This window comes from Bos javanicus, chromosome 3, assembly GCF_032452875.1.
Source record: "Bos javanicus breed banteng chromosome 3, ARS-OSU_banteng_1.0, whole genome shotgun sequence".
Classification (NCBI taxonomy): domain Eukaryota; kingdom Metazoa; phylum Chordata; class Mammalia; order Artiodactyla; family Bovidae; genus Bos; species Bos javanicus.
In genome coordinates this window covers 21,861,283-21,889,244 of record NC_083870.1, presented here as the reverse complement: position 1 = coordinate 21,889,244, position 27,962 = coordinate 21,861,283, and the positions used below count along the sequence as shown (strand labels likewise).

General features: G+C 38.7%; 2 protein-coding genes across 13 annotated transcripts in view; one reads left to right on the top strand and one right to left on the bottom strand.

Annotated features, from left to right (window-relative positions):
- GPR89A (G protein-coupled receptor 89A) overlaps positions 1 to 27,962 on the top strand; it is a 59,193-nt gene that overhangs the window by 26,574 nt on the left and 4,657 nt on the right. For 4 of the 9 annotated variants that reach the window (XM_061408772.1, XM_061408746.1, XM_061408761.1 and 1 more), the window contains exons 8-14: positions 2,954 to 3,063; positions 4,957 to 5,045; positions 6,206 to 6,298; positions 14,403 to 14,498; positions 16,053 to 16,142; positions 18,574 to 18,639; positions 18,771 to 18,902. In XM_061408772.1, coding sequence (XP_061264756.1) covers positions 2,954 to 3,063; positions 4,957 to 5,045; positions 6,206 to 6,298; positions 14,403 to 14,498; positions 16,053 to 16,142; positions 18,574 to 18,639; positions 18,771 to 18,902 — 676 coding nt within the window. Of the gene's footprint in view, positions 1 to 2,953; positions 3,064 to 4,956; positions 5,046 to 6,205; positions 6,299 to 14,402; positions 14,499 to 16,052; positions 16,143 to 18,573; positions 18,640 to 18,770; positions 19,423 to 19,836; positions 21,814 to 27,962 lie in introns of those variants that run through there. The other 5 variants (XM_061408774.1, XM_061408753.1, XM_061408750.1 and 2 more) reach the window with 4 other exon arrangements.
- PDZK1 (PDZ domain containing 1) overlaps positions 20,142 to 27,962 on the bottom strand; it is a 63,327-nt gene continuing 55,506 nt past the window's right edge. For 3 of the 4 annotated variants that reach the window (XM_061408787.1, XM_061408791.1, XM_061408782.1), the window contains exons 7-9: positions 23,057 to 23,281; positions 22,069 to 22,365; positions 20,142 to 20,626 (exon numbers count right to left, since the gene is read on the bottom strand). In XM_061408787.1, the coding sequence (XP_061264771.1) occupies positions 20,573 to 20,626; positions 22,069 to 22,365; positions 23,057 to 23,281 (576 nt within the window). In that variant the 3' untranslated portion in view covers positions 20,142 to 20,572. The remainder of the gene's footprint in view (positions 20,627 to 22,068; positions 22,366 to 23,056; positions 23,282 to 27,962) is intronic. The other variant, XM_061408797.1, reaches the window with a different exon arrangement.

Genomic DNA, 27,962 nt, shown 5'->3' with positions numbered 1-27,962 from the left:
TACCTGGTAGAGCTAACAGTTCAAGTACAGCTAGATAAACTGCTTGCTAGAACAAAAAAATAACAGTCCTCAGAAAAATAAAACAGATTACAAAGTCAGTGAAATATAATATCTACAAAGACAAGTCTTCAGTCAAAGCTTGCTGGGCATACAAAGAAACAGAACTGTGTAACCCATATTCACGATAAAAAGCAACTAACAGACACTTAACTCCAGGTGGGTGCAGATAACAGCTTTAACAAACAGACTTGAAAACAGCTATTATAAATACATTTAAAAAAATGAAAAAATATACAATATTAATTAGTGAACAGAAAAGGTGTCTCAAAAGAGAAATAGAAACTCTATTTTTAAAAAGAAGCAAAAGGAAATTCAAAAGCTGAAAACAACAGTAACTAAAATGAAAATTTTACTAGGTAGGCTTAGCAGAGTTGAGATGGCAGAAGAATCAATTAGTGAACTTGAAAGCAGGTCAATAGAAATTATTCAGTCTGAAGAATAGAGAAATAAAAGATGAAAGAAAAATGAATGAAAATCTCAGGATGAAGCACTATCAAGCAGTCCAACAGATACCTGTAGTTGGAGTCCTCTAGGACTAAGGAGCAAAAAAAAGTACTTACATAATGGCCAAAAGCCTCCCAAATTTAGTGGAAAACATTAATTTACAGATCTAAGAGGCTTAAGTCAAACACAAGTTTGACTAGTTTTATATAGTCAGATTGCTAAAAGACAAAGATAAATAAAAAATGATGAATAGATACAGTTGTTTGTGTTCAGTCACTAAGTCGTGACCAACTCTTTGCAACCCCATAGACTGCAGTATGCCAGGCTTTCTTGTCCTTCACTATCTCCTGGAGTTTGCTCAAACTCATGTCCATTGAGTCAGTGATGCCATCCAACCATTTCATCCTCTGTTACCCGCTTCTCCTGCTTTCAATCTTTCTCAGCATCAGGGTCTTTTCTAATGAGTCTGTTCTTCACATAAGGTGGCCAAATTATTGGCATTTCAGCATCAGTCCTTCCAATGAATATTTAGTATGATTTCTTTTAGTATTGACTGGTTTGATCTCCTTGCAGTTCAAGGGACTCTCGAGAGTCTTCTCCAGCACAATTGAAAAGCATCAATTCTTCAACCCTCAACCTTCTTTCTGGTCTGATTCTCACATCTGTACATGACTGCTAGAAAAGCCATAACTTTGAATAATATATGGACCTTTGTCAGCAAAGTGATGTCTTTGCTTTTTAATATGCTGTCTATGTTTGTCATAGCTTTCCTTCCAAAAAGCAAGCATCTTTTAGTTTCATGGCTGCAGTCACTGTCTGCATTGATTTTGGAGCCCAAGAAAATAAAATCTGTTACTGTTTCTACTTTTCCCCCATCTGTTTGCCATGAAGTAATAAATCTAGGGGAACCATGAAGAAAGTAATACAACTTGGAAACTACATTGCATTCACTCAGTATCCAGGTAAAGGTCATTTTAACAGGAAATGGTTAAGTCAGTGTGGCCAATACACTTAACATTCTTTTTGTTTTTTTTAATGCTTTTTAAAAATTTTTGTTGATTTTTAAATTTTTGTTTATTTATTTATTTTTGGTTGCACTGGGTCTTTGGTTGCTCTGCGCAGGCTTACTCTAGTTGCAGCAATTAGGAGCCACTCTTTGTTGTGGTGCGAAGGCTTCTCATTGCCGTGGCTTCTCTTGTGGAGCATGGGCTGGCTCTAGGGCACACGGGCTTTAGAAGTTGTGGCACATGGACTTAGTTGCCCCAAGGCATGTGAAATCTCCCCAGACCAGTCCCATGTCCCCTGCATTGTCAAGCAGATTTTTAACCACTGGACCACCAGGGCAGTCTTCTTTATTGTTATTATTTTAGCCAATGGCTTAGTTTAGCCTTCAGAAATACCATATGGTATTTGGTACCATTGGTACCATTTGTATTGGTCCTAACCATGAACACCAGTGCTGCTTCTTTATCCTTACCGCTTCTATCTCTTGTCACCCTTTTGAGGTTAACGTTGAGTTAAATTCTTCTTTAGTTCTACAAATCTACTTTTATTAAACTCATCCTGTGTTTGGTTTTTTTTAAGCCCATAGGCCTTGGCCTATTGTACCCTTCAAGTAACCATTTATGAACAAATGGTCTATTTTTCCTCAAAAGGACCCTGTTCTTAATATCTGTGTGATAGGCTGGAACATGCCAGCAGCCACCACTGACGTGGTAGGCCCTCCCATAAACTGATAGGAAGGACAAATGTCCCACTGATTTATTCAGTAGTAGGAAGAGATTGACATTAGAGAGAGAATGGTGCTTTAGAAGAGGCCAGGTTTGTGTGATTTTCTGATTTTTTTTTTTCTCTTGTCAGCTTCTGAAAAGGAAGGAAAGAAACATTTATTGAATTCCTACCCTGTACCTGATCCTTTATCTAGGCATGTTAGCTATTATTTTATTTTGTTCTTAAATGATAATGGTAATAAGTAAATATATTGTTTCATTGATCTTCATAATCATCCAGACATGAGGACATGAAAACTCTAAAGCCTTACAGTTTTCAAGTGGCAGATCCAGTCTTCAGATTTATTGCCAACTCCAATTCTGTGCTCCTTCACCTTTTCCACATTCCTTCTGGGAGTGTATAGTTTTCCCTCAGTTGTAAGCAGTAGAAAAGTGGGACTCTAGAATTCAATCCTTCCCTGAACAGCTCAGCAAATGAAAGGAGCAGCTATGAGACGATGAGAATGGACTTTGAGGGTCCATGCTCCTTTGCTGAGGTTTTACATTTTCTTTTTTTAACAGTAGGTCCTTGTTGGTTATCTGTTTTAATTATAGCTGTGTGTCCATGTCCATCCCAAACTCCCTGACGATCCCTTTCCCCCATCCTTACTTCCCACCATTCCCCACCCCCGGCAACCATAAGTTCATTCTGTAAGTCTTTACATTTTCTTTTATTTCAGGATGGCAATGACACGGAGGACTATGTTCCAGAAGGGGGAGGTGCATAACAAACCATCAGGATTCTGGGGGATGATAAAGAGTGTTACCACTTCAGCACCAGGAAGTGAAAGTATCCTTTATCCATTGGCTTGTTTCTTTTTCTCAACTCTGGACCAAAGGCAGAAGAAAAATTAGTGTTGGGACAGGACATTCTCTTCTAAGATACCTGACTGCATCAGAGCTCAGCTGGCCAGGACTGGGCTTAGGAAATAGAAAGCCATAGATAATCCTAAAATAATAAAACTATTGTCTTTGAGCTGAAGGGATCCAAACAAGTCAGTCTTTCCATTTTACAGATGAGAAAATAGACCCAGAGAAGTTAAGTCACACAGTGGCTTGTGGCAAAGGTAAGACCAGAACTGTGGTCTCCTTAGTTCTTTCCACTACACTATTATATTTCCCAACTCCAAAAAACCACCACGAAACAGTGGCTCCCCAAATGACTGGTTTGTATATGGATTGTAAGGGCCCATTTCTAAAGCAGTCAGTTTTAGAAACAAATTTTAAGCAGCTCTTTATCTCCAGTAACTTTTTTGTTTAAAGAATCAAGGAGATTGTGTTAAAGAATTTGTCTTGGTCCAGCTGGTTGCAGTGTAAAATCTCTGTGGCTACCAGGCTGTCAAGCCAAAATTTGGTGTGATGGACTAGAGATGAGATAGCTTATGCATATTCCTCCCATCTCTGGCCTGAGGAAGAACAAATTCCCTTTTACCTCAGTTGCAGGAAAAGAATGTAACCTGTTCTTGCTATAAATTAATGATATACCTTTCTGGTGTGACATGCAGGTAGGAATTAGAACAAACAAAAAATGGGATGACCACAGGAGAGAGGGGGAAAAAAGGTGACTTTAAATTTATTTAAACATTTATTTCACGTCTCCTATTTCCAGACAGAGTGCTAAACTGATGAGCAGAAGATAGCCTCTTTCCTCAAGGAACTTACTGCCTAATCATGGGGGAGCCAGACATGTAACTGAACCGTGGTATTCAGTGGCCTGAACTGTGCCAACAGCAGCCACTACTGAGGAGCGAGCTGAAGGTCACTTGCTGATTTGGATAATAGACAGAAAAATCACAGAGAGGAGGGAGGATTTGGATTAAAACCAATTAAACTTCTGTTTTAGAAAGGGCTATCTTTACTATTTTTATTACTTAAAAATTTATGAAAGCCAAACTTTAGGTTTAAGCTATCTTAGCAACACTAAGCCAAGTCAAAAAAGTATCAGGATTATTTAACCTCTCTGAGTCCTTTCCTAAATGGAGAGGATAATCACACAGCCTCACTGAGTTCTTGGAAGGTGGCATAGAGTAATGGAAAGAGCAGACCTCGGAGTAAGGCAGCTCTGACTTTGCTTCCACGCCTATTAGCTGTGTGACTTTGAGCAAGATATTTGACTCTCTGAGCTTTACTTTCCTTATCTGCAAAATGGATAATGACACCTATCTCATGGGATTATTGTGAATGATAGAAGATAAGATCTATAAAGAACTGAAGAAGGTAATGTCTATAAATCTCAGCCTGTATTAGAATTCAGTAAACATTAGATCCCTTTTCCTAGCATCGTATTTATTCAAGATAATTCAAGAGAAAACTTTGCTGTATATTTTAGGTGTTTTTCTTACTATGTAACTAACCTTTTGAGATTTCAAAAATGACATTTGACTTAAGCTAACTAGATAAAGCAAAAATAAACAGAACTACCTACCCAAGCCACTTTCAAGCTAGTGTAAAACTGAGTGGTAGGTGTTTGGTGGTGGTGCTCTTAATGGTAAAGCTTTTATACACCTGTGTCTGAGATTGAAAAAATAGTTCTGAAATAGTACTGCTGGCTATGAAGCAGGAAATTGAAAATATGGGCAGTTCCTAGGACCCGCTATAGAAGAAACCAAAAGCATGTGCTTTATTCATTGCTATTCCTTGAAACTTCTGTGTGATTTAAACCTTGATGCCCATTTTGTGCCAGATCTTACTCTCATTCAACAGGAAGTGGATGCTTTGGAAGAACTAAGCAGGCAACTTTTTCTGGAAACAGCTGATCTGTATGCTACCAAGGTACAGAGCAAGGAAACTGAAGTGTGGTTTTTACCAATGTGATTGAAGAGAGAGCAAGACTAAATAAGCTTTGTAACATCCTCTGTGGCCAAGCCATGTAAGAGGCACCTCAGTAGCTTCAGTATCAGTCATGAAGCATTGATACCTGGATTCTTTGTGACATTGCTTCTACCAGTAGCAAAACCCTTAATGAAACACTCTCAAAAATGGAAATTATTGGAATAGTCAGAAGAAGCTTTTAATCATCTAGAAAGGTTGCACACGTCACTTCCTACTGATGGCCAAGATCAAGAAGGTGGTTCCTATGGTAGCTCCTGTGATTGTTTTTTATTCTCTTGCAAGTTAGTAATATTGTAAGAGCAGTAAGATATCTGCCATGGTCTGTTGTTATTGTTTATTCCCAAAGTCATGTCTGACTCTTTTGTGACCCCATAGACTATAGGCCACCAGGCTCCTCTGTCCATGGGATTTCCCAGGCAAGAATAGTGGACTGGATTGCCATTTCCTTCTCCAGGGTATCTTCCTAACCCAGAGATCGAACCCAAGTCTCTTGCGCTGGCAGGTGGATTCTGTACCACTGGGCCACTAGGGAAGCCCTTGCTGTGGTCTAGCTCTATTTTAAAGGCGCCAGATTAAGAAGAAACCTAACTGCAAAAAGCAACTTTCCTATGTACACCTAAAATGCAATGTAATTTAAACATGCAAAATCTATTACTTAAGATTGTTCCAACTATTTTAATCCTTTTTGAGGATCACTTCACAGGAATAGCTGCATAGGATAGAGATAAACATAGGCTTTGGAGACAGGTAGACCTGAGCCTAACTTCCCTTACTCACTAGCTGTGTGTCCTTAAGCAAGTTATTTAACCATTCTAAGCCTTCATTTTCTTATCTGTAAAATTAAAAAGGACATACCTCATAAGAGTTGTTGTGAAGATTAAAGTAGATACTGCATGTAAGGTGTTTATCCTAATTTTTGGTTTAAAGTAATCATTCAGTAAATTTTCCCACTACTACTATTATTGTTATTTTAATATTATTATCATGTGTGGTTTTAATTCTTAGCCTGAACAGTGATTCATAGAGGCAGAAATATTTTTGTAGAATGTAAATACACATTTTGCTAAGACTAACCATGTTTTGTATTTGTTCTCCCTCAGGAGAGAATAGAATACTCCAAAACTTTCAAAGGGAAATACTTTAATTTTCTGGGTTACTTCTTCTCTATTTACTGTGTTTGGAAAATTTTCATGGTAAGTATATTTTTTTAATTGTCAAGGTTTAGATAATTTGCTCTAGTAATGGCAGAGAGAAAATTGGGTCTGGTTGAGGCTGTGAACTAAGTTCCAAATCCAACTGCATCAACAGAGCATGTCATCTTTCACGTATCTGAGCCTCTTCCCTCTCTTCTTTTTGGGTCACCTAGAAAAGGGAGGTTGCATTTTTCTTCTGTCAGAAATCATTAGTAAGTTCTTAGGTTGTGAAATATATGAAGTGACTATAGAAGTTTCCTGTTTTACGCCCTACTCTTCATATTACTCATGAGTACATGACTGTATATAACACGACTCCAGCCTTCAGCTCAGAATAGAAACCACCTGTCCTTTTTAATAATCTGTATATACCCAAAAAAGTAAATTCTAAAACATATTCCTACAGATAAATTCATCTTCTGTGCTTCCAGCTTTTACTCTTTTGTGGCTTGCCCTCCCACTCTATTCTTTATGTGCATTTTACGCACCGCTTTATTTGTCTTTACTTGTGACCCATCTGCAGGTATTAATGGATTTCAGTGTGATTATAAAAAAGGCTGATTTGACTTTCTGGTTTGATGACTTTCCCACTGAGGCTGTGCTTGCACAAAGAGGAGCTTTGTCAGCTTGTTAGTTAATTTTGATCAGTGTAGATGAATGGAGGATTCTAGATTTAACAGATCTAAATGTTATAAAAAATTGATGTTAATACCCATGCAGATGACATTTTTAAATCTTGACTTCTTCAGTGGGAGAGGATAAACAAAGATAGTGTATTCAGTTATCAAGTATTCATATTATTAAGCTACTAAAGGTTTTTCCTGAGATGCAGCCTTTAGGAGAGTGTAACATTTTTGTGTGTATGTGTGTGGACCATTTGTTTATTTTTATTTTTTTTAATTTATTTATTTTAATTGGAAGTTAATTACTTTACAATATTGTATTGGTTTTTAACAGTTTTATTGAGATATGATTGACATTCAGTAAACTGTACATATTTAACATACACAATTTGGTAAGTTTTGATATATGCGTATACCTATGCAACAGCCATCACCCAATCAACATAGAGAACATATCCATCCATCACTTCCAAATGTTTCCTCAGGCCCCTTTGTCTCTCTATACTTTGTAGTATTCCACTGTATGGATGCACCACAATTTGTTTTATCTGTTCACCTGCTGATCAATATTTGTTTGTTTCCTGTTTGGGAATATTAGAAATAAAGTTGCTGTGAATATTTGTCTACAAGTCTGTTTTTGGACATGTGTTCTCTTTTCTCTTGGGAGAAAGCATTTGCTTGTAGAATGGCTGGATCATATGGCAGATATGTTTAACTTTTGAAGAAATGGTCAAACTTTTCCAAAGAGGTTGTACCATTTTACATTCCTACCTGCAGTATTTGAGAGTTTCAATTATTCCACATCCTTGCTAACACTGTGTAGTCAGTCTTTTAAATCTTAGATGTTTTAATAGATACGAGGTGGTACTAAATCATTTTAATTTGTATTTTCCTAATGCCTAATGATGTTGAATAACTTTTATGTGCTTTTTTGCCACCTGTGTATCCTCTCTGGTGATTTATCTATTCAGATTTTTTGCCAGTTTTTTAATTGTGCTCAGTCGTTCAGTCATGTCCAACTCTTTGCAGCGCATGGACTGTAGACCGTCAGGCTCCTCTGTCCATAGAATTTTCCAGGCAAGAATACTGGAGTGGGGTGCCATTTCTTCCTCCAGGGGATCTTCCCAACCCAGGGATTGAACCTACATCTCTTACATCTCCTGCATTGGCCTGCGGATTCTTTACCATTGGGCCACCTGGGAAGCCCATTTTTTAAATAGGTTCATTGCTTTCTTTTTGTTGGGCTTGAGAGTTTTTCAGTATATTCTGGTAACCTTTTATCAAATATGTGATTTTAAAATATTTTCTCCCATCAGTGACTTGGCTTTTCATTCTGTTAGCAGTATCCTTCAAAAATCAAAGGTCTTAATTTCAATGGTGTCCAATTTATCCTTTTTTTTATTATAGATTATGCTTTTGTGTTGTATCTAAGAAATCTTTGTCTAACCTGGGGTCACAAAGATTTTTTTTTCATATGTTTTCTTAATATGAAAAATATAAAATAGAAATTTTACAGTTTTAGATTTTACATTTAGGTCTGATCCATCTTAAGTTTAATTTCTGATACGATATTGGAGTATGAATCCAAGTTCACTTTTTTCACGTAGATATCCAGATGTTCTAGTACCATTTGTTGAAAAGAGTATCCTTTCTCCATTGAGGCAATTTTGCAATTTTTTCAAAAACTAATTGACCTTATGTATATGGGTCTGTTTCTGTTCTCTTTTTTTCTGTTGAGATTTATATGTATCTTATATATTTACTTCTGCCAATACCACACTGTCTTGATCAATATGTCTTCCAATCCCTGAACATGGTACAACTCTTCGTTTATTTAGATTTTCTTAGTTTTTCTCAGCAGTGTTTTATAGTTTTTGGTGTACAGATCTTTCTCATTTTTCATCAGATTAATCTAAGTATTTAATTTTTAGATGCTATTATAAATGACAGTGTTTTTATAATTTTCATTTTCAAGTGTTAATAGTATATAGATATACAATTGATTCTTATATATTGATTTTGTATTCTGTTACCTTGCTAAACTCTCTCATTGTTTTCCTACATAGACAATTCCATCCTATCTTCTCCTCCTCTTCAAGCCTTACTGCACTGACCAAATCCTCCCGTAACAGAATTAAGTAAAGCAGTCACCCTGATCTTGTTCCTGATCTTAGGGGGAAAGTATCCAGTCTTAAGTATGGTGTTAGCTGTTGGTTTTTCCTAGATGCCTTTATCAGATTGAGGAATTTTCTTTTATTAATAGTTTCTTAAGTGTTTTTAATCATGAAAGCATGTTTGATTTTGTCACTTCTGCATCTATGGAGATGATCATGTGGTTTTTCTTTTTTAGTCTGCTAATACAGTAAAATTAATTTTTGAACATTAAACTGACCTCACATTCCTGGAGTAAACCTTACTTGGCCAGGTGTATTATCCTTTTAATGTTTTGTTAGATTTAATTTACTAATGTTTTGTTGAAGAGTTTTTGCATCTATGTTTATGAAAAATGTCAGAGTGTAGTTTTCTTGTTAACGTCTATGGTTTAGGTGTCTAACCTTAAAGAACAAGTTGAGAAGTATTTCTTTCTCTTCCAACTAGTAGAAGGGTTTGCATGGAATATTAATATATTAATAAATTAATGAATGTGATATATAATTAAATTCTATAATTGAATGTTAATATATAAATATATTAATAACTTTATTAAATGGAATCATGCGATGTGATCTTTTGTGGTTGGCTTCCTAACATAATGTTTTCAAGGTTTATCTATATTGTAGCCTCTATCAATAAATACTTCATTCCTTTTTATGATCAAATACTATTTATTCCATTATATGGATATGCCACATTAATTTAAAGTATCCACTCATTAGTTGATGAACATTTGAGTTGTTTTATTGTGAAAGTTCTGGCCACAGTAAATAATGCTCTTGAGCATTCATGTATAAGTTTGTTTTGGGGCTGTGCTGGGTCTTCGTTGCTGTGCAGGCTTTTCTCTCGTCGCCGCGAGCAGGGGCTGCTCTGTTGTTGCAGCGCAGTCTTCTCGTGGTGGTGGCTTCACTTGTTGCAGAGTACAGGCTCGAGGGTGTGTGGACTCCGCAGGTGCAGCACATGGACTTAGCTGCTCTGTGGCATTTGGGACTTTTCTGGACTAGGGATCAGGCTGTGTTTCCTGCATTGGCAGGTGGATTCTTTACCTCTAAGCCATCAGGGAAACCCCATGTATAAGTTTTTATATGGACATGTGTTTCATTTCTCTTAGATATATATCTGTAGAAGTAGAATTGCTGGGATATATGCTTACTATATGTTGAACCTTCTAATAAACTGCATAACTACCAGGCTGTTTTCCAAAGCATCTGCACCATTTATATTCCTGCCAGCAATGTGTGACGGTTGCAATTTCTCCACATCCTCTCCAACACTTATTATCTGTCTTTTTAACAACAGTCATTTTGTTGTTCAGTCACTGAGTCGTTTCCAAGTCTTTGCAACCCCATGGACTGCAGCACGCCAGGCTTCCCTGTCCTTCACTATCTCCGGTGTTGGCTCAAACTCATGTCCATTGAGTTGATGATGCCGTCCAACCATCGTATCCTCTGTTGCCCACTTCTCTTCCTGCCCTCAGCCTTTCCCAGCATAAGGATCTTTTCCAATAAGTGAGCTCTTCACATCAGATGGCCAGAGTATTGGAACTTCAACTTCAGCATCATTATCCCAATAAATATTCAGGGTTTATTTCCTTTAGGATTAGATTGGTTTGATCTCCTTGCTGTCCAAGGGACTCTCAAGAGTCTTCTCCAACACCACAATTCAAAAGCATCAATTCTTCAGTGCCCAGCCTTCTTTATGGTCCAGCTCTCACATCCATACATGACTACTGGAAAAACCATAGCTTTGACTAGATGGACCTTTGTCAGCAAAGTAATGTCTCTGCTTTTTAATACTCTGTCTAGGTTTGTCATAGCTTTTCTTCCAAGGAGCAAGCATCTTTGAATTTCATGGCGGCAGTCACTGTGTACAGTGATTTTAGAGCCCCCAAAAATAAAGTCTGTCACTGTTTCCTTTGTTTCCCCATCTATTTGCCATAAAGTGGTGGCACCAGATGCCATCCATGATTTTAGTTTTTTGAATGTTGAGTTTTAAGCCAGCTTTTTCACTGTCCTCTTTCACCTTCATCAAGAGGGTTTAGTTCCTCTTTGCTTTCTGTCGTAAGGGTGGTGTCATCTGCATATCTGGGGTTATTGATATTTCTCCCAGCATCTTGATTCCAGCTTGTGCTTCATCCAGCCCAGCGTTTCTCATGATGTACTCTGCATAGAAGTTAAATAAGCAGGGTGACAATATACAGCCTTGACATACTCCTTTCCCAATTTGGAACCAGTTTGTTGTTCCATGTCCAGTTCTAACTGTTGCTTCCTGACCTACATACAGGTTTCTCCTTACAGGAGGCAGATCAGGTAGTCTGGTATTCCCATCTCTTTAAGAATTTTCCAGTTTCTTGTGATCCATACAGTCAAAGATTTTAGCATGATCAATGAAGCAGAAGTCGATGTTTTTCGGGAATTCCCTTGCTTTTTCTGACTCAATGGATGTTAGCAATTTGATCTCTGATTCTTCTGACTTTTCTAACCCCAGCTTGTACATCTGGAATTTCTTGGTTCATGTACTATTGAAACCTAGCTTGAAGGATTTTTAGCATTACCTTGCTAGCATATGAAATGAGTGCAACTGTGCGGTAGTTTGAGCATTCTTTGGCATTGCCTTTCTTTGGGATTGTGATGAAACTGACTTTTTCCAGTCCTGTGGCCACTGCTGAGTTTTCCAAATTTGCTGGCATATTGAATGCAGCACTTTAACAGCATTATCTTTTAGGATTTGAAATAACTCAGCTGGAATTCCATCACCTCCACTAGCTTTGTTTGTAGTGATGCTTCCTAAGGCCCACATGACTTCATACTCCAGGATGTCTGGTTCTAGGTGAGTGACCACACCATAGTGGTTATCCAGGTCATTAAGACCTTTCTTGTATAGTTCTGTGTATTCTTGCCACCTTTTCTTAATATCTTCTATTTCTGTTGGGTCCATACTATTTCTGGTTTTTATCGTGCCCATCTTTGCATGAAATGTCCCTTTGGTGTCTCTGATTTTCTTGAAGAGATCTCTGGTCTTTCCCACTTCTATTGTTTTCCTCTGTTTCTTTGCATTGTTCACTTAAGAAGGCTTTCTTACCTCTCCTTGCTATTCTTTGGAACTCTGCCTTCAATTAGGTAATCTTTCAATATTTTGGTGGATGTGAATTGATATCTCTCATTCTTTTTTTTCCTGATCAATCTAGATAGAAGTTTATCAATTTTATTGAACTTTTCAAAGAACCAGCATCTGGGTTAATTGATTTTCTCTTTTTCTGGTTTCTACTTCGTTGATTTCTACTCTGATCTTGATTATTTTTCTTCTGCTGCTTTTTTGGGTGTCTTCTTTTTCTGATTTCTTAAAGAGGAAGCTAAGATCATTGACTTGAAACTTTATTTAAATATAGGTGTTTTAATGCTACAAAGTTCTTACTAAGCACTGTTTTATTTGTATTTCACACATGCAACTTTTTTGATAGTTTATATTTATTTTCATTCAATTCAAAATACTTTCCGATTTACTTTTTGATTTCTTCTTTAACTCATCGGTTATTTAGAAGTGTGTTATAAAATATTTGGGCATCTTCTGAATATCTTTCTGTAACTACTTTCTAATTTAATTTCATGTGGTCTGAGAACATATTTTGTATGAATCTTTTTAAGTCTCTTGAGGCTTGTTTTCTGGCCCAGAATATGGTCAACCATGGTTAATGTTCTTTGTGTGCTTGAATGGAAAGTGTATTCTATTCTGGTTGGGTGGAATAGCCTACAGGTCTCACTTAGGTCAAGTTGATTGATAATATCGTTTTTCTATACTCTTACTGATTTTCTGACTGCTTGATTATTGAGAGACGGGTGTTGAAATTTCCACCTATTGTTGTGGATTTGCCTTTTTTAAATTATATCAGTTTTTGTTCTTCATGTATGTCATGTAGGGTCACTATGTACCCCTTGATGAAATGATTCTTTTATCATTATGAAATGACCCTTTTAGTCTCTGGCAACATTATTTTGCTATGAAGTCTACTTTGATATTAATATAGACATTCCAGCTTTGATTATCATTAGCATAATAAATCTTTTTCCATGCTTTTAGGTTTAACCTATTTGTATCTTTATATTTAAAGTGGGCTTCTTGTAAACAACTTGCTTGTATATCTAATCTAATGGTCTCTGCCATTTATTTGTCATATTTGGACCAGGAGTCAGCCATCTGCAGCCCCTAGGCCAAATCCAGCCACCACCTGCTTTTATTTAAAAAGTTTGAATGGAACACAGCCAAGTCCATTTATCTACATGTCATATGACCGTGGCAGAGTTTGCTAACCTCTGGTTTAGACCATTTTTATATTTTTTAAACTTTTTTATTTTGTATTGGAGTATAGCCAATTAACAAACAATGTTGTGATAATTTCAGGTGAACAGCAAAGGGACTCAGCCATACATGTACATATGTCTGTTCTCTCCAAACTCACCTTCCATCCAGGCCATATAACACTGAGTTCCATGTGCTATACAGTGGTAAACCATTTATATTCAATGTGTTATTGTTATGGTTGAGCAACCCTGTTGCTGTATGCTTTTATTTGTCTTGTGTTCTTTTTTCCTTTTGTCTTTCTTCTTTTGGATTAATCTATTATTTTTCATAATTCCATTTGATCTTCTTTGTTGGCTTGTCAGCTATAATAACTCTCCTTGTTGTTTTAGTGATTGCTGTTAGAGTTTTCAGAAAATAACCATAGGGAATGACCCTGGAATGACTTGATTCTCTTACCTTGTGTTTTACCAGAATGTTACCTTTTTGGATCCTAATATATTGAGGTGTATATGTCATAGCCTTATCCCCCTTTACACTCTACGGAAAAAAAAGATAGGGTAGATGGGGACTTTTCTTTGCCAATGTATGAATAGCCAAAATAGATTTCTTATGTGTGATTTGGAGAAGGCAATGGCACCCCACTCCAGTACTCTTGCCTGGAAAATCCCATGGACAGAGGAGCCTGGAAGGCTGTAGTCCATGGGGTTGCTGAGGATCGGACAAGACTGAGCGACTTCACTTTCACTTTTCACTTTCATGCATTGGAGAAGGAAATGGCAACCCACTCCAATGTTCTTGCCTGGAGAATCCCAGGGACGGGGGAGCCTGGTGGGCTGCCGTCTCTGGGGTCACACAGAGTCGGACACGACTGAAGTGACTTAGTAGTAGTATGTATGATTTAGATTGAAAGTAGAATTGCATTTTTAGAAATATCCACCTGTAAGAAACACTTGGTGATTCATTATTTTGAATCATTTTTTGAAACTGATTTTTGAGATACTCTAATGTAAAGGTCTGTGTCTCTGTAGGCAACCATCAATATCGTTTTTGACCGAGTTGGGAAAACTGATCCAGTCACAAGAGGCATTGAAATCACTGTGAATTATCTGGGGATCCAATTTGATGTAAGAGTTGTATCAAAATCTTCGTTTGTTATGTTTAGATTCTACGTCCTTACTCTAGCTACTTGTTTCTGCTTTCATTCTTCTCCCTCTATGTTTTGGCATATTCACATGGCAGATTTGTAAAGGGCCTAAAACCATAAATAATGACTGACAATTATTATTTTCATGGGTAGTGATCATTTCTACAGTTCCTTCTTTCTCAGTCACAGCTACCACTCTCCAGCTTCTCCCTACCAAATATTCAAATCCTTCTGTCTGTGATACTTGATGATATCTTCAAGCATATAACTCACCTTTGATTCCTCTGGTAGAAAATTAACTACTAATTAGTGTTTTTGTGTTAGAACTACACTGATTTCTGCTATAAAAAATTATCTGTATCAATTCATATGGGCTTTGAGCTAAAAATGGTTGACTGTCACCTGTGCACAAATTTTTTTTAATCTTCTTTCTACCTGTTTTATAATTGGGACAGTCTTGTCCCGATTTAAGTTTAATATCTTTATTTGTAGAATAGTGTATTTTCCAGGTATTTGTATGGCCAATGATTCTAGCTGATTAGCACTTTGGTAATAAAACCAGTGTCACATTCTTAGTCCTTACGAGTGCCATTTAGTTGTTCTATGATCCTGGCCATAGTTTGCATGATAACCCTCAGCTGAGCATGCTCCTGGTAACTTGATAAAATGAAAATACACCAGAGCAAATTGAGCTCCAGTCCTTGAGAAACAACTCAAGGCATACATTTCTTAGATGATAAATCAACAGTATATCCTTTTTCATGTGAAGGAGTGTGGTTTCTTTCCTTTAAGTAGTATATAAATTATATGGTAAAGCATGCTTCACTCATATTTCGTATGTATTTTCCTTTTAAAATTTTTTTACTGGGGTGAATTTTTAGAAATGCCTTCCTTGTTAGTGCTTTCTAGGGCTAGTTGCTGTGTATGTATATGTGTTCCTTCTGTAACTCATCTACACACCACTCCACATTTCATAAATCTGAATAACATCTCTCAGATGTTGGCAATACAGCTCCCCTCTGATGCTTTTCAGCCTTGAATCAAGCACAGGGTATCACAGCTGCCTCTCACGCTGAAGCAATCCCAGAGAAGGAAAAGGTATCATCCTCTGATTCAAATAAAGGTCAACTACTTCCTAGACTATAGCTGAGAATGTCTACATACTCTATTATTATTTAAGTTTTGGGTGATCATAGAACTGTCATTCACAAATATTAAAAATTATCAGGCTGCTATTTAGTTTCCTTTTAATTCATGCTTTTTACTTGAAGCTGTGTTATTGGCTTTGTGTTTCTTCTGATTTATTAGTATTATTTTCATCACTTCACTGCACTTGCTGTCTTCTGTCCTTAAGTTTTAGGTCTGATAATTAAGATATCCACTGAAGTCTTTGTATACATGTTTTTATTGCCACTTACTTGTTAATGAAGTTCCCTCTCACAGTCACATAAGTGATAATAATGTATCGTCTTAGCTTTCCCATCTCTTTGAACAGAGATTTAACAAATATTTTTTCTTCCTCTTGTCTTGACAGGTGAAGTTCTGGTCCCAACACATTTCCTTCATTCTGGTTGGAATAATCATAGTCACATCTATCAGAGGACTGCTGATCACTCTTACCAAGGTAGGTTGTATCATTGAGTTGAAAAGTACTTAATTACATGTGGCATTGTGAGATAACTTTACCTAATTAAGATTTCTGCTTTCTGAGATCTTAAACAACAACTACAAATTTGTAAAAGACATGCCACAGAATAAAAGAAAAAGTTAGACTAGCACATAAATTGATGATAATGTATTTACATCACACACCAGACAGATAAGTAGTTACCAAAGGTCACAGAATGAGATCACAGTATGTTTCGTTCACTGATGTGTCACCAGCATCTAGAACAGCACCTGGCACTTGGTAGATGCTGAGCAGATAGCTGGAATGAATAAATGAGGTAGTATTTGAGGTGAGACGAATAACTGGGCGAGTCGCTTGTAAAGAGAATATGGAAGTAGGAGAAGCTGAACGTTGGGCTGTTTTCTGATCAGCAAAGGAAGGTTTCATGGAACTGGAAGGTAAATTCTCTGGTAGAAGAGGTGGGATTTCAAAATCCAAGAGCTGTTGAAATGAGAGGAGCGAAGAGGTTGGGAAGGGGAAAGGGCTCTGCAAGCATTCAGCACAATTTTAGGAAGAGCTCAGGAGCCCAGAAACAACTACAGGGGCTTGGAGTGGCCTGGTTTAATTTGCTTTAATATTATATAATGATGCTAAAATCATATGTATCACATGGTTTCTGGTAAGTGGGAATCTTTTCACGTTATAATACTTAAAACCACCAGCTTACCCATATCAGTTCAGTTCAGTCGCTAATTCCTGTCTGACTCTTTGCAACTCCATGGACTGCGGCACGCCAGGTTTCCCTGTCTTTCACTATCTCCTGGAGTTTGCTCAGATTCATGTCCAATGAGTCGGTGATGTCATCCAACCATCTCATTCTCTGTCACCCCCTTATCCTGCCTGCCCTCAGTCTTCCCCAGCATCAGGGTCTTCTCTAATGAGTCGGCTCTTCACATCAAGTGGCCAAAGTATTGGAGCTTCAGTTTCAGCATCGGTCCTTCCAGTGAATATTCAGAAATGATTTCCTTTAGGATTGACTGGTTTGATCTCCTTGCAGTCCAAGGGACTCTCAAGCATCTTCTCCAACACCACAGTTCAAAAACATCAATTCTTCAGTGCTCAGCTTTCTTTATGGTCCAACTCTCACATCCATACATCACTATTGGAAAAACCATAGCTTTGACTAGATGAACATTTTTTGGCAAAGTAATGTCTCTGCTTTTTAATATGCTGTCTAGGCTGGTCATAGCTTTTCTTCCTAGGAGGAATCGTCTTTTAATTTCATGGCTGCAGTCACTCTCTGCAGTGATTTTGGATCTGTTTCCACTGTTTCCTCATCCATTTGCCATGAAGTGATGGGACTGGATGCCATGACCTTAGTTTTTGAATGTTGAGTTTTAAGCCAGCTTTTTCACTCTCCTCTTTCACTTTCAAGAGGCTCTTTAGTTTCTCTTCACTTTCTGCCATAAGGGTGCTGTCATCTGCATATCTGAGGTTATTGATATTTCTCCTGGCAGTCTTGATTCCAGCTTGTGCTTCATCCAGCCTGGCATTTTGCATGATGTCCTCTGCATATAAGTTAAATAAGCAGGGTGACAATATACAGCCTTGACGTACTCCTTTCCCAATTTGGAACCAGTCTGTTTTTCCATGTCCGGGTCTAACTGTTGTTTCTTGACCTGCATACAGATTTCTTAGGAGGCAGGTAGTATTCTGGTATTCCCATCTCTTGACGAGTTTTTCACAGTTTGTTGTGATCCACACAGTCAAAGGCTTTGGTATAGTCAATAAATCAGATGTTTTTCTGGAACTCTCTTGCTTTTTCTATGATCTGACAGATGTTGGCAATTTGATCTCTGGTTCCTCTGCCTTTTCTAAATCCAGCTTGAACATCTGGAAGTTCTCAGCTCACATACTGTTGAAGCCTGGCTTGGAGAATTTTGAGCATTACTTTACTAGCATGTGAGATGAGTGCAATTGTGCGATAGTCTGAGCATTCTTTGGCATTGCCTTTCTTTGGGATTGGAATGAAAACTGACCTTTTCCAGTCCTATGGCCACTGCTGAGTTTTCCAAATTTGCTGGCATATTGAGTGCAGCATTTTAACAGCATCATCTTTTAGAATTTGAAATAGCTCAACTGGAATTCCATCACCTCCACTAGCTTTGTTCATAGTGATGCTTCCTACAAAGCATCACTAGTAGTGATGCTACTAGTTTGTAGTGATATTTTCCCGTACTTACCCATATGGGAAAACTGTAAGTGGATCCTTTTGGGGCCGTCTGTTTACATGTCTTATTTATAGCCTTAATCTTATGAACGGTTCTATACAAGATGGTGGCATGGAAAAAAACACTTTTATTTACATGCTAACTATACTACTTAATGTTTTTGACACAGGAATCTAGAAGTACTGTATAATCATCTTTCCTCCCTTTCTTGACAGTTCTTTTATGCCATCTCCAGCAGTAAGTCCTCCAATGTCATTGTCCTGCTATTAGCTCAGATAATGGTAAGTTTAATGAACTAGCTTTATGTCTAGAGCCGTAAAATACCAGAAATGTTTCAACTTTTTAATATTGTAACAATTTCCTTTGTCTGTCACTGCATTCAAAGCCCCTTCTGACTTCATTTGACCTACAGGGCATGTACTTCGTCTCATCTGTGCTGCTGATCCGAATGAGCATGCCTCTGGAGTACCGCACCATCATCACCGAAGTCCTTGGAGAGCTGCAGTTCAACTTCTATCACCGTTGGTTTGATGTCATCTTCCTGGTCAGTGCTCTCTCCAGCATACTCTTCCTCTATCTGGCCCACAAACAGGCACCAGAGAAGCATATGGCACCTTGAACTCATGCCTATTACAGACTGCTACAAGCCAGTGGTGTCAGAATTTGGATATAAGAGGGAAAAACTGGAGGGGCCAGGGCCTAACATTTTTAAAACAACATAGTGCTGTGGTAGCATATTCTACCTGCAGCTTACGCCTTTGTCCTCAGATGATACTGTAATCATGAGTAGCTTCAGCTTCTCATTTGTATGAGAGAGAGAAGTAACTCAAGCTAGCACTCAACCAAGAGTACCCTGTTTGGTTGGAGGCTGGTGGAGTATGTCAGGTGGTGGGGCTAAAAGGAGCCAAGAAGCTAAAGGGAGAAAATACACTGGAACTCTGGGGTAAGAGAAATGTAAGGTAGCTGGTTAAACACATGAGATTCTGTTTAAATCAAGGATCCCATGGAGGAGGTTATGACTTTCCCTTGAGATTGACTATCATTAAAATCAGAGATTGTTAACACTTGGGCCTTACTGTCACTCTATCAGGGATAGCTTGGTACCATTGCTTGTCAGCGATGTCAAGCGTCCCAGCCCTCCTCCCCAGCCCTTTACCCCTTCAAATAACCGAAAGTTCATCTGTGCTGGGGAAGGAGTGGTGTGCAACTGAAACAGTGTACCAGTGTCAGAGTATGGCATTTTTCTTGATTTCCCTTCAACTTAGTTTGATCCCTGGGTTGGAAAGACCCCCTGGAGGAGGGAAAGGCTACCCACTCCAGTGTTCTGGCCTGGAGAATTCCACGGACTATATAGTCCATAGGGTCACAAAGGACACGACTGAGCAACTTTCACTTTCACTTTACTAGTATTATTTAAGAGTGAATTACTCTAAATTCAAGTCACTGATGATATTTCATTTTTTCTTTTCATCTGCCAGTTGTGGGATAAAACAATGAATAACTTAACTGGAATAGGTCACTTTCCTATCCTAGAGCTCAGTGTCTTCATCTGTAATAGGAAGCTTGTGGAAAATTTGTAAGACACTAAGAAATGCAATTTAAGAAAATCTTGAATTCTATTACCAGGAGGTCTCTCTTTGTTGCTGAGATCTTATTCTGAGTTTTGTTGTGTTCAGGGTTTCTAGAGGCAAAATGAAGGTTAAAACATAAAAAGTTTACCAGAAACAAAAGCACTATTAAGGTTCTATCAGCCAACAGAGAAAATTCAAGCATACTCAAAAGGCATTTTTAATGGCATTTATTTCAGCAACAACAACATTCTTACAAAAGCATAGTTTTAATAGGCTTATCTGCTCAGATACCTTAATTAGCAGTTCTCACATATACAGATTTATGAATCATCTTTGGTGCTCTGGGAACCTATAGAAGAAATAACATCAAACAGAGAAGAGTAGTTAAGTTGAAGGTTGAAAGAGATCGCATGAAAAGCATCTGGCTCGTATATTAACTTTTCCTAAGTTGGCCATAAATAAGCTCTCTGCAGTAGCCACCCCTGAGACAGATAACAGCAGAAGACAATCACATGTGATGAACTGGTTTCCAAGGAGTTCTTCTCTAACAAAGACAGTAAATGGATGTCCGCTCATTCCTTGGGAAAGGATTCCTATTAAATACCCAGAAACAGCAGTCAGCCAAAGCCAGTGCTTGTTCTCATCACATCTCTGTGTCTTCAGAATTGGAAGAAGAATGAGAGGCTGTACTGTGGGCCTGTGCAAAAGGAAACAGAGGATGTGTAAGTGGTAAGAGTGTGAACTTAAGGAGATGGATGGTCTGCTTTAGATTTGCACTTCTCGAGTCAGGAAGAAGAGTCACTTATGAGAAGCTTGGTGACCAAAATTCTGCACTTGGCTTCATTTCCAGCTTGCTGTTCGACCCTGACACATTCCTTTTAATATCTATATATATATACATATTTCTTTTCTATAAACTAGCATAGTACTACAATTGACTTTCTATAGAGTTATTATAGAATATTTTTAAAGACATCTAGAATACTTTCTTTGTGAAACAATATAGGATACAAGGTCAATAGCAACATGTATGCTATGGTCTGCATGTTTGTATCTCCCTAAAGTGCAGAGGATGAAATCCTGTTTCCCAAGGTGATGAGGAGGTGATTAGGTCAGGAGGGGAGAGCTCTCATGACTCAGATCAGGCCTTTACAAGAGGCCTCCCAGAACTCCTTAGCTCCTTCTGCCATATGAAGGCAAGCCAGAAGTCAGCAGTCTGCAACCCGGAAGAACGCCTTCACGAGACCCTGAATCTGCCAGTGCCGTGATCTTGGGCTTCTGAGCCTCTACAACTGTGAGAAATAAATGTTTGTTGTTTATAAGCCACCAAATCTATGGTATTTTGTTTAGCAGCCCACACAGACTAAGATAGCTTGTATTCATTAAAAATGAGTATTTGCTTTTTAGATTACCAATCTGCAGAAATAATGTAATGAAAAACATGTAAAACTTTTATTTAGAGTCTTGGCTTTGTCATACATTTCCTTTATGAACTTGGATAGTTTACCTTTGGACCTCAAGTTCATCTATGAAGAGAAACTGAGACTTGTCAAGGAATTTATCTAAATGAAATACAAACAGAATAATGTTTATTCTTCCTCAGTAATGAAACTTGAATACCTGCCAGTTATTTTAAAAAGAATATTGTCTCTAACCACCACCATTCGTTCTCATGCTCACCATGAACCAGGCACTGTTCAAAGACTTCAACAGTCTTAATATATCCTGATAACAATCCTACAAATTATCTTTGTTTTATAGGTGGAGAAACTGAGGCACAGAGAATAAATCCATTATTTTCTATTACTTGTTACCCAAGGCTGGTAAATTACCCAGCCTATTACCCAAGAGTAATAAATGGCAATTCCAGAATTTGTATGTAAATAGTCTGATTTGGGTTCTTCTGGTGTTTTCATTATAATTTTGATAAGTTACTGTCAACTCCATGCTATGAAAAATAAGTTTATTCTTAAACTACCTCCTCTCACCCATGGTAACTGAATTTGCTCGTTCTCTTTACACTGTAATGTTCTAGTGTTCTAGGAAACCTGTGGTAAACGTAGATACATGGTGCACTTGTTAAGGACTTTACCATACTCTGGTTAGTTAGATCACTAAAAGCAATGTATCACCACTCACTCGTTCTCTTTCTTCTGCCGTGTGTGAGTTTTGCTCTGATCCTTCCAGCCTTCCTTCATCAGGATCAGGGTCATCATCCAGCGGATCAGCCATGGAGGAAACGATAGGGATTTTCTTAGCCTGGAAATAATCATAGGCCTTCTTTCCACAGACTAAGAGTGTGACAGTCTTGCCACTGCTCTGGATTCTGTCCACCACCTTCTCATAGGACTCATCCAGCATGTTCACTCCATTCACCTCAATGATGACGTCCTCATCCTCCAGTCCAGCCAGATCAGCAGGGCCGCCCTTCTGCACCTGTGAGCAGAATGCTGAGTTACCACTTCAAACAGAGACCACAGACTGTTAGACTAGCAATTCTTCAGAGGAGAGATGAGGGCTTTGAGAATTTATTCTGAGTCATGTTGAGAATACAGACATTTCTCCTTGAAGTACAGAAGTTTAAAATGGTGCCCTAATGCTTTCTGCTTATTAAAGCTACAATTTCATAAGCGCTACTCAAAAGAATAGTGTTCACAATGGTTGAATATCCTATTGTGTATCTCTCATACGGTGCTTTCCAGGGTGAAGGCATTAGATTCCATAGGTCCCCCTTCTTCATTCCCAACTTGAGAGCTACAGAGATAGTTTTCTGTCTGTCCCTGCAGGGTAATGGCATTATCCCAGACACACAGAAGCAAACAGGTATTACTCCCAGACAAGAGTTGTTAGTAATGACTGTTAACCACAGTCATGTCAACTCACTGTGTTTATTTAATTTGAAATGTCTAAAGAGACACACAGATGTTTCAGAAACAAATGATGTGAACTTTGATGTACTCATAGCTATCGTAAAGGGTATGAGACCAGTATTTACTTGAACCCAAGTGAGACCCTCAGTGTAGGCCTTTGGTGTAATCTTTTTACTGAGCCATTAGTGAGTGGGAGGCACTGAGACTGTCCTCACTGTGGCTGTGTTCGCTGGGCTGCTGGACCCAGCTCACCATACCTCTTTGACGAATGAGCCTGGCTGACCCCGAACTGCGTTTAAGTGAAAGCCATAGCCATCTTCACCTCTAGCCAGCCTGCAGAGTTTAGGCTTATGATCTCCTACTTCCTCTGTAGTTTCTGGGCTTGAGACCTCCAGAGGAGCAGGAGTAGGAGCTGGAACCTCCTTGACAGAACCATTAGGCAGCTCTTGGCTTTGATAGTAGAAGAATGGAGAAAAGCCAGCCTTTTGAAAATAAAGTGGAAAAAACATTAATGATAAGTATGAGAATTCACACTTTATTAAATGTACTGGTTTAATTTATAAGGTATCCTCTATGTTCCACTCCTCTTCCAGATACATCTGGTTGTGGGCTGTAAAATATCTCTACTACCCCAAACAAAAAAGGTATAAAGGAAGATTGAGCTTAGTTACAGAATAATGAGCATAAACATGTAAGCAAATGTACATACACATAAAATAAGAGCAGCACAGAATGTTGTACAAGGATCCAAATCTAACAGAACTGCTAGTTTGTTCTAATTCCATGATAGTGAGCAAGTCACTGAACAAATTGTCAGCAGTCTCCCTGTTGGGAGATTATAAGACATTGAGTGACTTGCCCAATACCTCACGCAGAGGAGGTTCACCTGGGCCTTTCCCTCAGTAAGATGGTCTTCAGAACTCTTCACAGCTCCTTAGACACATTAGAGAAGTGAAACATGAGATGATATTTTTGTCACTATTTGAATTATAGTAATCAATTGGGCAATGGCACCCCACTCCAGTACTCTTGCCTGGAGAATCCCATGGATGGAGAAGCCTGGTAGGCTGCAGTCCATGGGGTCACTAGAGTCGGACAGGACTGAGCGACTTCACTTTCACTTTTCACTTTCATGCATTGGAGAAGGAAATGGCAACCCACTCCAGTGTTCTTGCTTGGAGAATACCAGGGACGGGGAGGCCTGGTGGGCTGCTGTCTCAGGGGTCGCACAGAGTCGGACACGACTGAAGCGACTTAGCAGCAGCAGCAGCAGCAATCAGTTGGGGGAGTGGGTAGAGGAAGTTGGCATTCACACAGTCACATATGGTAACAAAAGTCAATTCCAATCATTTACTACTTGCATCTCCCACTCCCCACTCCAGTCCTGTGTCTGTTGTACTCTATTTTACTATTTGCTGATATAACCATTAGCTGATACTCTGCTATGCTAGACTCCTCACTGTCTTTTTTTTTTTTTTTTAAGCTTTTTATTTTGCATTGGAGTATAGCTGGTTCATGGGAAATAGATGGGGAAACAGTGGAAACAATGTCAGACTTTATTTTTCTGGGCTCCAAAATCACTACAGATGGTGACTGCAGCCATGAAATTAAAAGATGCTTACTCCTTGGAAGGAAAGTTATGACCAACCTAGATAGCATATTCAAAAGCAGAGACATTACTTTGCCAACAAAGGTCCGTCTAGTCAAGGCTATGGTTTTTCCTGTGGTCATGTATGGATGTGAGAGTTGGACTGTGAAGAAGGCTGAGCACTGAAGAATTGATGCTTTTGAACTGTGGTGTTGGAGAAGACTCTTGAGAGTCCCTTGGACTGCAAGGAGATCCAACCAGTCCATTCTGAAGGAGATCAGCCCTGGGATTTCTTTGGAAGGAATGATGCTAAAGCTGAAACTCCAGTACTTTGGCCACCTCATGCGAAGAGTTGACTCATTGGAAAAGACTCTGATGCTGGGAGGGATTGGGGGCAGGAGGAGAAGGGGACGACAGAGGATGAGATGGCTGGATGGCATCACTGACTCGATGGATGTGAGTCTGAGTGAACTCCGGGAGTTGGTGATGGACAGGGAGGCCTGGCGTGCTGCGATTCATGGGGTTGCAAGGAGTCGGACACGACTGAGCGACTGATCTGATCTGATCTGATAGCCGGTTAACAATGTTGTGAGAGTTTCAGGTGGACAGCAGAGGGACTTAGCCATACATATATGTGTATCCATTCTCTCCCAAACTCCCTCCCATCCAGACTCCTCACTGTCTTTAAATACTTCTAATCCATTTCAACTCCCAGACAGAGAAACAGGAAACATAGGACTAGTTTTTGTTACAGAATGAAGAGTTTAGCTGACTGTGGGTTTTAGTTAAGAGAATTAAAGCTTTGTTTTGTTTAGTTATATATTTTATATAGTTGTATGTTTGGATATGGTAAGATCTTGGATCGGCAATTTAATTACTGCCCACAGGTGTACAGGACATTTGTTAGGCAATGAGTAGAAAATCAAGCAATTGAAGCTGAGCCTGGCCAACCCTGAACCGCGTTTAAGTGAAAGCCATAGCCATCTTCACCTTTAGCCAGCCTGCAGAGTTTAGGCTTATGATCTCCTGCTTCCTGTTCAACAACCTGGCTAAAACTGGATTTGGGGTTCTAGTATCATCTGTTTTACCCCAAGACCACATCTTTCTTTCTAAACAAGAGTAGCACTAGCACAGGACTTCCCTGATGATATAGTGGATAAGAATCCTTCTGCCAGTGCAGGGGACATGGGTTTGATCCCTGGTCCAGGAAGATCCTGTCTGCCTCAGGGCAACCAAACCTGTTCATCACAACTACTCAAGTCCGTGCTGTCTAGAGTCCACAAGCTGCAGCTACTGAAGCCCGTGCACGACCGCCTGTGCTCCACAAGACAGGCCACCACAGTGAGAAGCCTGCACACCACAACCCAGCACAACCTAAAATAAATTTTTTTAAAAAGAGTAGCACTAGCACAGAACCTCCTACTTAGCCAATTCAGTGAACCGCAGATCTTTCAATGCTGTACTTGCAAATCTTCCCACATTTCTTTCTCTTTAAAATGTGGAAAATTGTCAGAGTGACTCATCACATGCGAAAATACTTCTGCTATCACTGCAGATCAACTGTATCTGACAGTAGCAGCTAATCTTGAGGCAGAGGACAGTAATGAGTCTTTACTCATTCTTCATTCAAATATTTGGGTGTCTGGTATGTGCCAAGAACTGGTCTAGGTGTTTGTTTTATTCGCTGATATATATATCAAAGATCCAACCATCATGTACCTACCCCTCTATGGAACTTACTTTGCAAGAGAAGAGGGAGGAAGAGGATGGAGACAGGCATCTTTTTAGATCCAATTTCTCTCATATTAATCAAAACATTAAAATTATAGTTAAGTCATTCTGTCATAAGATTAGGAGGCATCGGAAACGACTCGGGACTTCCCAGGTGGCGCTAGTGATAGAGAACCTGCCTGCCAGTACAGGAGACACAGAAGAGGCAGGCTTGATCTCTCGGTTGGGAAGATGCCCTGGAGGAGGAAATGGCAACTCACTCATTTTCTTGACTGGAAAATACCATTTCCAGTCAAGAAAGATCCTGGCAGAAGATCCTGGCAGGCTACAGTCCATGGGGTTGCAAAGAGTCGGATGCAACTCAGCAAGCACACAAGCAAGCATGCATGAAGAGGACTTGATGCCTGAATTCCCTTTACAGCAGCTACTGCAGTGACCTTCTGACTTCTGTTTGATTTTTACCTCCGACTGGGAGCTTCCCACTCTGAGAGCTTTTTCCTGGTAGCTTTGGTTGTCTTTAAGCCAAAAGCTAGCTCCTTATGCCTTCTCTACTTGGTGAAACTGTGCCCCGTAGGACACCTCAAAAATAAGTCTACTTTCCACATGTAATAGCCTTTCAAATTCATGTGTGTGTGTGTGTGTATTATTTGTTTTAAATCCATTTATCTGTCAGTGGACACTTGGGATGATTCCATCATTTGGCTCTTGTGACTTGATTTGTGGCCTAGCACGTGGTCTATTCTGGGGACTATCCCATGCGCACTTGAGAAGAATGTGTATTCCGTTGTTGGGTAGAGTGTTCTGTGTGTGACTGTTAGATCTAGCTGGTTTGCATTGTTCACGTCCTCTAGTTCCTTACTTCTGTCTGGTTCTATCCAGTATTGAGAATGGGCTATTGAAGTCTTCAACTATCATTGTAGAATTGTATTTCTCTTTTCAATTTCATCAATTTTTGCTTCATGTATCTTCCCAGCTCTAACAATGTATAACTGATAGTTGCAGTTGTATATGTTTGAGGTATACACATCATGATTTGCTAGACATATACATTGTGAAATGATTACCACGATCAAGTTAATTAACACAGATCCATTACCTTGCATAGTTACCATTTAGCCTTTTAAATTCTTGACAGTGTGTTCCTTTCTTCCCCAAAACCTATGGTTATTCAAACCAAATATTCACATAATGTCTTACAAAACCTCTTCCCTGGTTACCTTTCTTGACACTGGCCTAAAGTGAGGTTGCCAGGACTAGACTCATTGTTGATCAACTCATTTAACACTTAATAACCACCCTTTGCCATAGATACACCCACCTTACAATGAAGGAAACAGGCACAGGGAGGGTAATTTACCCAAAATCACATTACTGGTAATTTCAGGTATAGTCTGATCAACTCAGAACAGTAATACTATCATCTTCAAAAGCCAAGTGTCAATTAATGTAACCTTAAATTGAGTTTTTTTGGTAGGGGCAGCTACTTAGAGTGTCGTCAAGTTTTCTGCACTTTTTTCTTTAGTCATCAGTTCAGGCCTCATCATTTGAAATTTATACAATTTACTTTTAAGTTAGTTTAGTACTTGAAATATATTCCTGATTAAACTTTAAACTTACTAGTTTTTATTCTTCTATCTTTGACTAGATATTTAAATATTAGTCTCTAGTAATTATCCATCAACACATTAAGTCATCTGTATGACTTAAGTATATTAAATATTTTTCCATGTCTCCAACCACATTTAATAATATGGTAGCTTAGGAACAAACAGCATGCTATTAAACATCTGTTCGTGTTGACATTTGGTCCAGTATCAAGTACTATTAGGTATGGTTCAACTAGT